The sequence below is a fragment of the Quercus robur genome, chromosome 12 (genome assembly GCF_932294415.1).
Source record: "Quercus robur chromosome 12, dhQueRobu3.1, whole genome shotgun sequence".
NCBI lineage: Eukaryota > Viridiplantae > Streptophyta > Magnoliopsida > Fagales > Fagaceae > Quercus > Quercus robur.
In genome coordinates, this window is record NC_065545.1 from 40,360,151 (window position 1) to 40,374,976 (window position 14,826).

General features: G+C 35.0%; 1 protein-coding gene across 2 annotated transcripts; it reads right to left on the bottom strand.

Annotated features, from left to right (window-relative positions):
* Nucleotides 1-577: 577 nt before the first annotated feature.
* LOC126709216 (uncharacterized) lies at nt 578-14,392 on the bottom strand. 2 transcript variants are annotated; one of them, XM_050409344.1, is made up of 8 exons: nt 14,137-14,392; nt 13,985-14,053; nt 13,846-13,875; nt 10,854-10,886; nt 7,249-7,319; nt 4,473-4,554; nt 1,055-1,100; nt 578-893 (listed from the first exon to the last, which is right to left on the bottom strand). In XM_050409344.1, exons 1-8 carry the CDS (start codon nt 14,284-14,286, stop codon nt 844-846), a joined length of 531 nt encoding a protein of 176 aa, XP_050265301.1. In that variant the 5' UTR covers nt 14,287-14,392; the 3' UTR covers nt 578-843. The 2 variants fall into 2 exon arrangements, with proteins under 2 accessions (XP_050265301.1, XP_050265300.1); XM_050409343.1 differs by having other exon boundaries at nt 1,055-1,147; nt 14,137-14,387.
* Between the last annotated feature and the right edge of the window lie 434 nt (nt 14,393-14,826).

The following is a 14,826-nucleotide window of genomic DNA, read 5'->3' on the forward strand; positions in this document are numbered from 1 at the left end:
CAAGATGCAGAGCATAAGACGACTATAAAAGCATACAATTCTATTTGGCGGGAGTTCATATTATGCATTCTAAAAGGCCTAGGTGTGTCTTAAATATTGATGACTGTTTAAAATCTAAACTTTGATGCTTTTGAGTAAAATTATTTGCCTTATCAAAAGAATGTTCAAGAACAAGCATTAAAAACTAGATTTTCTTTAGAAAACTTGCCAAGCTATAGGGATTCAAGATACAGGGAAGAGAAAATTCGAGCTCAAAATCGGCTTGTAGGTGTAGTTCATTTGAGCTTGTACAAAACTTATAATGGATCCAGGAATTAGCTTAGAGCCCAATAATACTTATCGGTCAGGATAGAAATACTTTGGGCCATGTGGGCCGACAAGCAATTGTTTTTTCCATTTTTAGTTAGAAGCTTAGAGCTTTAAATTAGATTTGCGTAGGCGTAGCCGATGATATTGGTCCATGTCAACCTAAGAATGTGGGAACTGGGAAGCAAACATTTAGAAATTTCCAATCTCGCTTGAACTTTCTTGGGTATGTTAGCAGCAATTACTTCATCAAATGCACCCCAGAGAAAAATAGTGTCAATAAGTCATATTAAATTCAATAGCAATTGACACGGATATCATAAGTGGGCAAATTTCTCAGCTTCTTATGATCTTAAACATCAGAATAAGACTAGTCCATTAACAAGAATTCCTAAGAGCCATAAAGGCCTATACACACTAGAACTGTATCACAATTAACAAGCTGTGATAGACAGGTTTTGAGAACAAAAGATAGACAGACATATATTGTAAAAATCCACTGAAGGAAGCAGCTGTCAATATGCAAAACCAATTTAATCAACCATGTTGCTGCCAAATGTCCCATAACTTAAACTCCTGCTTCTTAACTGCAAATTAGCATACGAGAAACTAATTTAATCAGCCATCAAACACTTTTCATGACAACTTTTGACATAGCTTTTTCTTTCCTTTTTTTGGGGAGAAAGTGGGAAGGGGGGAGGGGGGGTGGGGTAGGAGAGAAGTCTAAGTTAGAGAAAAAACATTGTACCTTCTCTACGGCATCTGCCAAGCGTTTGGCATCTTCCATCTCCTTCCTGCGGATTTCAACATGAGCACGAATATGGCGATTCTGTTCCTCAACCTAATAAACGGAGTGGTGATAAGAATACTCACCCACTACTTTATAATCATTCTTCTTTCATCTTAAAAATCAAACAAAAGGGCCAGAGCTTGAAACAAACAATATTTGCTTGGGTAAGGTTCTAATAAGATTTGTGTGGAGCCTTTATTGTGTTAGTGCATATAATTATAGGGGATGTTTCAGTATTTGAGAATACATTAGAAGCTTTAAACACACTATGGTATTTTCACACATGGATAGGCAGTATATATACCTATGATCCTTGTAATCAATTTTTTAGGTCAACAAAAAGCTGCAACAACTTCGAGGACATAGCCTTGGTTTTGGGGTGAACCACATAAAACTAGTGTTCTTGCGTTTGTATGCTTAGATATATTTTGTTTCTGTTTTCTGTTGTTCACATCTCACAAATCTTGGGTTAGGTTTAGCATTTCCTAACAAGTTCATCATCCAGAAGAGTACAATAGAGAAGTTAGCACATATGATGATTTACCTTCGGCAAGATTAAATTCATTATAGCTAAAGAATCAGCCACAAAGTAGAAATTTCACCTCCATGTGGAAGTCTAGGTGGCATATAAAACATTTTTATTTTGACTGTTAGCCACAAGCACTTTCAATCCACTACTTAATGGCGGGCGGGAACTATTGACACAATACCAAATGTTGGGGACTAAATTGACACATTTGAAATATTAGGGACCATTTTGCCACATAGTGCAAAAACATTAGGAACCAAAATGGTGATTAACCCAAAATTATTTATTGTTGAATACAAATAAATAATAAAAATCAAATAAATCTTTAAAATCTTTGATTAAGTGGAAGGCTAAGTGAAGGAGTTCTCTAAGAATGAGCCACAAGGCAACACATCATTATCTCATACATGAGGTTTCTGATTATATATATATATATATAGAGAGAGAGAGAGAGAGAGAGAGAGAGATTAGCCTATTTAAAGGCCCAAAGAAAAAATTATGATTGATGATGAATAAAATTTTATACTGGATTATCCAATATCTAGGTGCTGATTTCTGGCAACCAAAGTATAAATTCCTAGGTTTTCCTACGTGGTGCTAATTCCAAGTAATTCTAGGTGTTGGTTCATAGGCTTTCCTATCTTTTTTGTTTTATTTGTTTTCCTCAATGCCCCTTTCAATTTGTGTTCCACCACAAATCATTCCACAAGTGACCTATCCTATCATCCCCAACCACAAATTAACAAAAATAAAAAAACCCCTTCCATCCTATCATCCCCAACCACAAATTAACAAAACTAAAATAACCTCTTACATCCTGCACTATATGTTTCCAAAGGCTACACCCATAAGACATCCCAACCAAATTTGTATCCCAAGACTCTCCACACTTCCCTGTAATTAATAGCTTCCATAAATGATCAATTTCCTAACATAGGACAAAATGAGGAATTTGTTTGTACGTGCTTGTGGTAGGGTTCGTGGTGACTTAGGGTTAAGGTTATGATTCAAGTATGACTAGGTTTTTAGTAGGGAACAATAGCATGAACAGTGCATGCCAACAATGCACGTGGACAGTGACACAATATCAAATAAAGGGGAGAGAGAAGCGCAAAGGAGAAATAACACAGTAAGGCCAATGTGCCTCAATACTAAAAAAAAAAACCCATTATTTTTATAATCAAATCCACCTTTAATGGGTACAATAAGACACTTAAATAGACTCAAAATCTGAACTTCTATAATAGAACTAGAGCTCCAACTTTGACTATTACACGAACTTCTTATTAGACTAGTAAACTAAAAACCTACTAAGGTAATAAAAAACTTGCACTCAAGGAAATAAACCTAAGATACTTAGAATCTCTTAGATAATTTTAGACTCCACCAAAATACCATTATTTCAAAAGAATTGAAAATTACAAAATTGGCCTAAATTAAAAACTAACCATAACTTGTAAATTGAAAAACCAAATTAAAATTTGTATGAACCCCAGAATGTCTATAATTTTTTTTTTTTTTTGATAAATAACGTAAGAATATTATTAATAATAAAAAGATTGCCAAACCGAGTACATTGGGGATGTACTATGGGGGCACAAGTCAGGAAACAAAAAAACAACGGTGAAGAAACAAAGAAAAGGAAGAACAAGAAAAATGAGAAAAAACCACACTCCATTCAAAGAGAGTGTGTAGGAAAAAAGACTTAAGCTCCAGTAAAGAGCGTTCACAACCCTCAAAACTTCTATCATTCCTTTCACACCAAATGCACCAAATCAAGCAATGAGGCACCATTCTCCAAACATCAATATGGCGATGTCGCACAAACTTTCCTTGCCAAGCCTCAAACAACTCAAGAACAGTATGAGGCATAACCCATTGAATACCAAACAAGCAGAAAACCATGGACCACAACTCCCAAGCTATGGAGCAATGAAGTAAAAGATGATCCACCGACTCCCCACTCCTCTTACACATATAGCACCAGTCAAGCACCATCACTCGTCTTTTACGAAGGTTATCTGTTGTTAAGATCTTACCCAAGGAAGCAGACCAAGAAAAGAACGCCACCCTTGGGGGAACCTTTGATTGCCCTATCATTCTCCATGGAAAAGAAACAAAAGTAGGAGGGTAGAATGAGTTATAATAACCTCTAACCTCAAAACCTCTATTCCTTGCAGGTTTCCAACAAACCTTATCAGGACCAAACCCCCGCACCGTCGAAGAATAGACCAATTCCATAAACCGGTCAAAGGCTTCTTCTTCCCAATCTTGTGGTGGACGACTAGACATATAAAATAATGACTTTTGCTTCAACTAGACTTCATACATTGACCCAATAATATAAACCTTGAATGGACGAAATTCTGAACTAGCAATGAATCAATCTTCCATGTCTACACCATATCCTCAAAAAAAAAAACACACACACACACACCCCATTTGCCCAATAAAACTTGGTTGAAAGTACACAATTTACTTATTCCTAATCCTCCAATGCACACAAAACTTTTCAATTCTGCAAATTTAAGTAATGTCTAGTGGTCAATTCTATTAATTTGATTTTGTGCATATCATATACAAGCCTAAGCACTGTGGCTTCTGGTGCAAGATTTTAATAGAAGATATCTAATGATTCTTCTTGATCAGAAAGGGGAAAAGGAGATGATAAAATGATTTATCCTAAGCAGTTAACTTACAACCTCTTCAACCAATGCATATATAGCTGATTTTATCCCTTCTACAAATACTGATAAGTGTGATCATAAGTAAAAATATAACCGTAAAAAGAGATGACAACTGTCATAGTCTATTAAGTTAGTTAAATACAAAAACCCAATCACTCACCATATTTAGCATATCCGTCAAGTATTGGATCTCACTCCTCTTTGCTGATGAAAGATTTTGAGCAACATCCATTACATTAGTCCTGCATTTGGGTTAATATGTTACAAGCACTCTATAATTCCAATAAATGAGATCAAGGAAAACGTAATTCCATTCTAACCAACATAAAATATTGTAGAATGCTGATGCATAATCATATATTCTATTAAGGGCACTGTTGTGAATCCATTATAAAGTATATTACTACTGATAACAGAGAACCTTAAACTTAGGTTTCAGACTTCTTCTGGTTTCCAATGTTTACAAAATAGAAACCACAGATCTTACAAGTACTAGATAGAATATGATAAAGTAGGAATGCTTTCAAGGTTATTGCTAAATTTCCACAAACAGGTTGACTAGACAGCAACACCTTACTTATGGCAACAGATATAGAAAAAATATTTGTAGTTATTCACAATTCAAGTAAAATAAATAGTGAGAGGGGATGGGAAGGGGGGGGGGGGGGGGGTGTGGTTTGTTATAAAAATGGAGTTATAAAGACACCAATAGAATTGGGTAAGGTCTTGGGTTCAACTCTTAAGCTTGACCAAAAACAGAAATGGGGTATTAGGTATAAAGGTAAAGCAAAATTTATTTTTTTATGGAACTTTGTCCACTCTCCAAAGCCTGCCCACAGTGGGGGTAGGGGAGGGGTCAGGGTTTTTTTATGAGTGGTGAAGAGAAATTGAAGAAAGCCAAAACTAGAAGATAGAAAATTCAAGAGTTCTCAAAAAACATGAAGAGATTAAGACCAACAGGCAACAAAGGGATGTTTTTATAAACTATGAAAAATCTTCTTGACAAATGGTTATCCTTGAGGAACACTACTAATCAACATGAAAATAATTAGGACTGTAGGAGAGACATTTCCTGAAGGGAAAAATGCATAGGGATCATGTGAACTTTGAGCCATAATAAAAATAATCCCTAGTTCTTCTAATTTGAAATTAGAAACTCTCTTCTTGATAAGTACAGAATATCCTCACGTGAAAAGCTCATGATTTAATTAATAAAATTCATTTTAAAACTCAATTTTTTTTCCTTCTCTCCTAAGCAAATAGCAATGGCAAGTGCCTTCTACCCAAAGTGACTAATCATGGTTCGAGTCATAGAATTAGTCTCCAAAGAAAATGGGGTAATGCTACTTACCAATCACCTCTCCTAAACCCTGCAAAAGTAAGACCTTTGTGTACTGGATACAGCCTTCTGTTTCTCTCAATCTCCAACCACCTACTTCTTCTCTCTCCTCCTTATCTTCTTTTTCTCTTTCCTTTTTTATCATATTCTCTCTTCCATCTGAACGGAAACTTCACCTCCTTTTTCTATTCTTCTTCTTTTCTCACCAGAGTGTCGCCACGACAGTTTTTGGGGCACAACAAATTTGAGTTGTGGGTGTCACAGCTTGGGCCTAAATCAGCTTGATAGTTGATAGGTTGGCTAGCATGGTCAATGATGGGTTATAAAGGTCAATTGAGGTTTGAAAATTAGATCACTTTTGTGTTTAAAGGTGTTCTGTTTGATGGGCTTTGAATTAGTAATGGGTTGTGCTGGTTTAGTGTGGAAGGGATGAGTTTAGGTGTTAGTTTGAGTGGAGGGCCAATGGAGTAGAGCCGCCGCTTGGGTGTTTGGCTGGTTATTTGGGTGTGTCTAGTTGTGCATTTGGCATATTTACTAAAGGGCTTTGAGAATACTTATGGGAACTAGTTGAGGAAGGTGGTAGAAATAGAGTGATTTTGGGTGGGTTTCATGGTGGCCTGCATTGGTGCTTAATTATAGGCGGTGAGGTGGTGGTGTTTTGGGCCTAAAAGGCAAGCTAGATGTGGATGGTGATGGGGGCCTCCTATGGTTGCCAGGTTGGCTCAATTTTCAGCCATGGTAAATCCACCAAGCCACTGGTGGAGGAAGAATAAGGAGGGAAAAAAAAAACCGAATTTTAAAATGATTTTTTTATTAATTTCAAACCAGTATTTTATTAAAATAAATCATGTACCCCATACGTGATAGGATTTTATGTCCATTAAGCCCAAACGAAAATCAAATTAGAAAAACAGTGTCAATTTTATTTTGACCCAAAGTTTAGAGAGTCCTTTTGCAATTTTCCCTTTCCCAAAACCAAAAGAATTAGAAGTCAGTGTGCCAATTTGCAACCCAAGATTTGAATAGGACTTAACTACTTCCCAACGAATATTTCCCAACGAATACAAGAATTTACAAATTACATAAGGGAATGAAGATTAACTTCAGCAAAGAAATATCCCCTAAGAATAAAATATTCTAAAATTGATTATGATACCAAGATAGAGGATGTTGAATAAATCTGACTAACCCTGAATTTGTTAATGTCTTTGAATTCCAGTATGAGCATTTCAGTAAGCTGTAAAAGTTTAGAATCAATGGTTCTACTAGATTCTTAAAAGTCTTCAACATCGAAACAATCCTATAAATATATGACATCCCATTTACTAGAAATAATATAATAATAATTGAATGTAAACTTTGGAAGATTCGGGTTAGATGAGAAGAGGGCATAATTTGAAAGAGGAGAAAATTAGATATTAACAAGCCAATTATAAAATCCCCTTAAGCTGATACAAGAATAACAAGCCAATTATAAAATAATAAATCAAATAACGACCAATACTTATAATAATAATAACAATGACTACAATTTTAGCAGCCGGCCAACCAATCAATAAATTTGAATCAAATTAATCAAAAATTAAATGATACCTACTTATCTGAAAACAAAGGGTCCAAGGCTTGTTCTTCCACAAGTTGCTCTACAGTATCTAGAGCGGCTCCCACCTGCATGTACAGTATATGTTAACATGGTGACCAATTCAATTTGCTTACTCAGTGATGTGGAGCAACCAAGACACAAGAAAAAGCCAAGGATCCTTGAAGCAAAGTGCCAATAATGTGACAGTTCTGACTGGAAATTATATGAATCATCTTAGATGGTAATAAAATCTTCATCTGCTAGTTTTTTTCTTTAAATAGAAAGTTTTATTGAGAATAAAGAAACCACCCAGTACAGAAGGGGTGCACTTAGAGGGCAAAATCAAGAAAATTTTACAGTCAAGAAACTCTAACAGATTGGAACACGGTTGGCCTGGTAAAACAGCCATCCATTCATACAAAGAATGTAAAAAAAGCATCTTAAGCTCTTTCGTAGATCATTCAATGCCTTCAAAAGCTCAGCTATTTCACTCTCGCCAAATGGCCCACGTAAGGTTTGAAGGGACAGCCTTCCAACTACCACCACTTTGATGTTTTGCGAACTTCCCCATCCAAAAGGCCAAAAAGCAACAAATCAACTAACTGACTAGGATGACCCAGTGCATTCCAATGAAACACAAAACAAGAGACCTTAACTCTCTGGTGTAACCACAATGCATCAATATATAATCTACAGTCTCTCCACCCTTTTTACACAGATAACATCAATCTACAACAACAACCCTTCTCCTTCGATGATTAGCGGCCTTCCAACTACCACAACTCTGAAGTTTTGCAAACCACGCCATCCAAAATGCCAACAAATCAACTAACCAATTAAAAATTTAAAATGACCCATGCACTCCAAATAAACACAAAACAAAAGACCATAACTTTCTGGTGTAACCACAATACAGCAATATATGATCTACAGTCTCTCCACCCTTCTTACACAGATAACATCAATCTACAACAATAATCCTTCACCTTTGAAGATTATATAAAGTAAGAATTTTCTCCACCGCAATAGTCCAAGCAAAGAAAGCTACTTATAAAGGAACTTTCTCCATGGGAAATAAGGCTTGTCCCCATTAGAAAATAGCATATAGAAAGATTTTACCTCAAAAACTTATTCTTTGTTGGTCTCCAACAAATTTGATCTTCAACATCCCCCCTAATCTTGATTGAATAAATAGGGTCCATGAAATCCACCAACGTTTCAATTTCCAATCATGATCATCCCGCACAAAAGTAACACCCCAATGCATGGACCCTACACTCCAATCATAAATAAAAGGGTCTTAAAAAATAACAACTTCAATTAATCAAATTTTGTAATTTCCCTTCAAAATAAGGGGCATTTCTTTCCCTCGAAAAACACCGTATAAGCATAAATGGGTCACTTAGCAAATCCTCCTGTAACCTCTCTTACCAAAGTCTCCTTTCCAACATTATAGAAGCTCCATCACAGAACAAGCAAAGATCCAACCAACATGGTTATGGAGCCACCACACATTGGTGCAAGTGTCACCAAATTTTAAGCAACTAACAAAGTTATTCTGCCTACGTGCATTGGCAAGGCAGTGAAAAAAGGTGGTAGTTCTGTCCCTTTCCTTTAACCAGGGAACCCATGACTTTTGTCTCCAACTCATTTCCTCCACAACAATTAACTTTTGCAATTCCAATTTATTATCTTCCTTAGTAACTCTCACATCAGCACTCAACCTTCCATCTTCCTCCCTCCTATCCATCTCCCTTATTTCATTCAAGACAAAAGACTTCCTTGATGCCACATCCCCCAAAAAAATTCCTTATTCCAAATTCTCAAATCAATTTTCAAAGATTTGAGTTTCTGAGCCAACATCCAATTGGGTGACCCTTGACATTATAACTCCCACACCAATTCTGGACTCTTTCCACAAAGCACAAAGATTTCAGCCATATATTTCCAAACCCTACGTTTACGCAATTGCAATAGAGTAGTATAGGAAAGGGTCTGAGATGGGCTGTTGGAGTAATTTTTTACTCACATTAAGAAAATGTATTTCCCAATTCAATGATACCAAGAATCTGTCTAGCCTGGACATTAATGGTGGATCGTGATTGCTTGACCAGGTGAAGGCACCCCACCTCTCTCCAAGGGTAAATCTAGCAAAGCATGTTGAGAAAACCCACATCCCTGTTGTTATTCTTGTTGCTCCCTTTCTTTTGCTTGAAAAACAAATAACACTTAAAACCCCCCTATGCACCAAGGAACATTCCACCAACTAACAACTCCCTAGCTCTATCCCATAACACTAAAATACCACCTGAAGCTCCCAAGGAATCCAAGTGTAACCAATTTGAGTAAGTATTCCCCCAAATGCTTCTATTCTTCTGGTCATTAGCTCAATCTTGGGTCCTTTAACATTTATAGATAAGGGCTTTGGATTATTGGATGGGAAGGATTTTAGACTCATTAGCCTAATTGGCAACGTTTATAAGATTCTGGCAAGGGTATTGGCAAAATAGATTGAAGTTGGTCCAAAGGAAGTCAATTTCTCATTCTCAAAACACACTCATCAAATGTAGACAAATTCTTGATACAGATCTAATTGCGAATGCGTGTCTTGATAGTAAATTGAAACAGGGCATGCCAAGAACGAAATCCTCAAATGTTTGAAGGAGTTGAACATACAACAATGGAGCTTAAGCTTTTTCATTTATTTTACGTATGTTGTATGGTTGGATGGATACATTAAGTGGCCATTCTTTCTCAGAATTACTCAATTCTGTATATTATTGTACTTTAAGTTAATGTCTAGCCATTAAGTACACATTCAGCGTACTTGGTTGTAATCTTTTTTCTTGATAAGATTTAACTTACCTATAAATCATTTAAAAATTAAAAGATCATCTGTCACGTAAACAACATAACCAAAACTTTCTTGTTTTCAGTTTTCACTGTTTAAGTGCTTTTCATTGTGGTTCCATTGATTCTAAAGGTATGTTTCACATATGAGGCAACCCCTTCCCCACCCCCCTTACTTTTTTTCTTTTTCCAAAGTAAAAGGAAAAAAAAAAAATCATATCCTAGCGACGGAAACAACCTGCTTCAATTCTATGATGTGTAAGATACTAAGGGTATGTTTGTAACTGTTTTTTCCTCTTATTTTATGTTTTCAAAAACAATTTTCTATTTTTTAGACTAAAAAACTTGTTTGGCAACTCAAAATGGATAGAAAACAAAAACTGTTCTCAAAACTCAACTTGTGAAGAAAACTAAAAGCATGCAAAATACTGTTTTCAATTTCTAATTTTCAAAAGTCAATGAAAACACGCATTTAATTTAATGAATCTGTCTCATTTAATGAGTTAGCATTAGAGTTCAAATCCGAGTAACAACATATTTTAGTATTTTCTATTTTTTTGTTCAAAAAAACTATCTTTTTAATTTCAACTAACCAAACATGTTTTTTATTTCAAAAATAAAAGAAAATTGTTTTTTCTTTATATTCCCAAAACAAGTTTTTGAAAATAGAAAACAAAAACTATTACCAAACATAACCTAAACCTTCGACGTAGAAATTGAAGGTAATTAAGAAAAAATGATAACAGCAAAGATATTAATAAAATGAGTACCTGTGTTTCAAGACATAAAGACTCGAACTCATCCTGTCAAATTCAAATAAGGTAGCATGAAATTTAGAATTATACCATAAGATTATATCAAAACAGCAATTAAGAAGTTGGCCCTGTTGATTGCCATAGAGCCCAGGTAGCAATCTAATTTATACATTCTATATAAAGTTGATGAAGGAGCTATTTCAGGAACTATAGTTTTTAACACATGCAATAAAATCAACAACAAAAACACCATGCAATGGGAAGATCCCTAAAAAGAAGTCCACTTTAGGCTTTAGCTAAGATCTTTAAGCAACACTACAAAGGGAATAAAAGATATAAAAATGAGACTAATTTTAAATTAAGCATGCAAGATTTTTTTTTCTTGGTGGATAATTCGATAGTTGGGCGTGAGGTCATGGATTCAAAACTTTGATAGTTGGGCGTGAGGTCATGGATTCAAAACTCACTAGGGATGTGTGTATTTTACCTATAAAGCATGCAAGACTATTGAAATAGAAGCATCAATGCCCAACCAAAACATGCTTGTTACCAATCCCACTTTAGCAAAGCATTAAATATTCAGTCGAAGAATTTAAAATAATCTCACTTGATAACAAATAAAATAATGAGAAATTTTGTTTGTAGGAACAGAGAGTAACAGGTCTATCATATTACATATGCACAATATTCCCATTAAATTCAATATGAGTGAATGCATACATATTTTCCCATATCATCCAAAATTCCAAATAATTTACTGGTTCAAATTCTCCTTTTTCCAACCATAATGTCTGCTATTTTTATTTTATGAACTTATTAATAGTAAAACATGATAAATGCCAACATTTCAAAGAAATTAACCCATTGTTATTCACTTATTCTTCAACATCAAAGTGAGATAAAGTAACTAATTATTTTTTCTTTCATACGTGACTATTGGAGTTCCAAGACAGAACACATTTATAAAAACGTTATCTGATTTGATTGGCATTTTGCAGAAATAGTTCAGCATAGAAGAAAAATTCATTTTTCTGTCTATGAGGCTATGTCTCCTGAATGATCACAATATCACGAACGATCATGAATTGTCTATGAGGCTATGTCTCCTGAACGATCCTTGTGTACTTGGGTGTCTCTTTTTTTGATATCAATAAACCTTTATTATTTATCAAAAAATCCACTTGGTATTTGAGTATCAATTCCAAAGACATTTCATGTACACTAACACATGAAATAATGATAAATGTCCATTTTATTGGAAAACTAGTTAGACATGCCATAATAACCAAAGTGTCCATTTAACTCAATTTCATAAAACAGTTTTTCCATCACATAGGAAGAGTGATAATCAGACTGCAGCTAAGCTCATTAACACTTGAAAATTTCCTATGAATTGCCATAAACTGAAAAGCTAAGATCTCTCTGGTGTATGTAGTAACGTAGGAGCATAGAGTAATTATGTTTCCTTGCAAATTTAGAAAATAAAATCATAACGGTTCTGAATGTTAAGTAGAGAGCCAAATTCACTAGAGTAATGGTCATCTTCAATAAGGTTTGCACTGATGCAGCAACACAGGGTAACTATGTCTAATCCAATTTTTCAACTTTAGAGAGAGAGAGAGAGAGTATATAATAAAGGTGGTAAAAGTTAGGCTAAAATACTATTTACACCCTTTAAGTTTGAGGTCGATTCCAAATCAGGGTCCCTTGACTATGAAAACTTTTAATTTACAACCCTGAGTATTACATCAATGTTGATGTGCCCTCCCATCATCATTAGTTAGAATCTTCCTATTACCCAACCCCCAACAAAAATTGAAAAGAAAATTTTTAAAAAAATGCCATTTTTAGGCGGTTTAACAGTGAAAAATGTAACAAACCATAATGGAAAGGGCCCATTAACATCATTATAATAGTCGATAGTATAAACTGCAAGTTTTGGAAGTCAATAGAACAATTTAGAAGTGACCCCAAACTAAGAATGTGTAAAGTACGTTTTAGCCTAACATTTAAGTTGAGAGCAGGCTGAAATACTAAATGTTTCATAAAAGATGAGAACTTCAAGGCCAGAGAAGGCGCTAAGTAAATAAAAAGAAAGCGCAAGGAAGATTTAAGTAATCGCATTTGAGAGAATACACTGAAAAAAATAAAATCACTATCACAAATATGAAAGTGCAGCAATTGCATAGAGTACAGACTAGCCAAGTATAAAAACAAGCCAATTAAGTAAACCAATTTGCCATTCAAACACACTGACCCTAACAAATAAACAACTCCCACAAAACATAAATCAAACAAGTGGCAACAAAGCTCAAACTCCATTCTCTTAATTTTGACAATTTGGCACACGACACCTTTTACACTTCCCCTACATCCACTCTTGCATAATTGCAGTAAAATCGACTTTGAAGAATGAACAAATTTTCTTTTTCTTTTTAATTTGGGTAAATTACAACTTACCCACATGTGGTTTAACCGAAATTTAAGTTACTTACCTATGGTTTGAAATTTGACACTTTATCCACCTGAGATTTGACCAAAATTTAAGTTGCCTACTTGTGGTTTGAAATCTCATAATGCAAGTGTTCTGCTGGATTCTTTTTTATCTTATTTGATATTGTATTTTTATGTTTTTTTGGAGAATAGAGGCATAAAAGTAAAGCAAAATTACATATTTAGCCATGTTTTTATTAGAAGTGGGTTACAAAATTCTAACTGAGCTAACCTCACATGGTAAAGTGTCAAATTTTAAATTTCATGTAGACAACTTAAATTTCGGTCAAACAACATGTAGGTAAGTTTTAATTTGACCTTTTTAATTTTTTTAAATGAAAAACAAACATAATTTTTTTAAATGAAAAACAAACATGTGACCAATCTTTTAAGGATGCATAGCCAACAATAAAAAATAAATTAGGGACTAAGGCTTTGTTGTTATTGTGATGAAAATTATTATGATCAGACAAACAATTTTCGGAAAATGGGTGAAGAAAGTAGCAGTGTGTACCTCAATACTTTCATGTAATGATGTAAGGACCTGAAAAAAAAAAAAAAAAAAAAGCAGCAAAGAGAAGAGAGTGTTAGTTCAATAAGCCCTAATCATAATCAAAAATTTATTAGGTGCAAAAAGAAGGGGTGTACGGTACCTGGAGAAATAGGCGGTGGAGATGTTGTTGCTCCTCGGTACTTAAATTTGGAAAGGCACTGCAGAATCCCTACACCAACACGAGTTTACTTGGTTAATTGTTAGGTTTTGGGAATTTGGAAAAGAGAAAAAGAAGAATGGAATTCAATTTACTTGGTTAGAGCAGGCAGTGAGGAGAGGGCGAAGGGCGAGGTTGAATGATTTCTTCATATCCCAACTTCGCGTTCCCATTCCCATTGTTGATGAAGGAGCGCATTGCATATCATAAGGATCGCATTCACCACTTTCACCACTTCCTTCCATTTCTTTTTTTGAGAGAAGAGTGTGTGTGAGTGTGAAAGAAATTAAATGAGAAATCAAACGCGTGAGAAAACTCAACCGAGAAGACAACAACACTGCTTTCTCTCGAGAAGCATAAAACCTTTTTTGAATTTTGAGATTTGAAATTGACTAAAATACCCCTAATATATTATATTATCACTATATTTTAAAAAAAAAAATGGATCAAATTCAATAAATAAATTCAAAAAAAAAAAAATCAAATCCCAAACTTCGCACGTGAGATGGGACTTTTTTTTTTTTTTTTTGGTTAGTGTGGGGCCCAAAATCTGCGGTCCCAACCCACCTTGTATTAAGGGCCTAAAGCCCAGGCCGAGGAGCCCTACTACCAAGGACGTATGATGAAAGTCCCTTAAAGGCCCAAGGATGTGGTCGAGGACGATTTCACGCTCAACACCTCACAAAACGCCTGAAGTAAAGGACAAACTTAGTACAAGAACATTACAAGGGAGAAAGCTGCCCACACCGTAATGTGGAGCCCAGCACCTGACAAGCCCACACTCC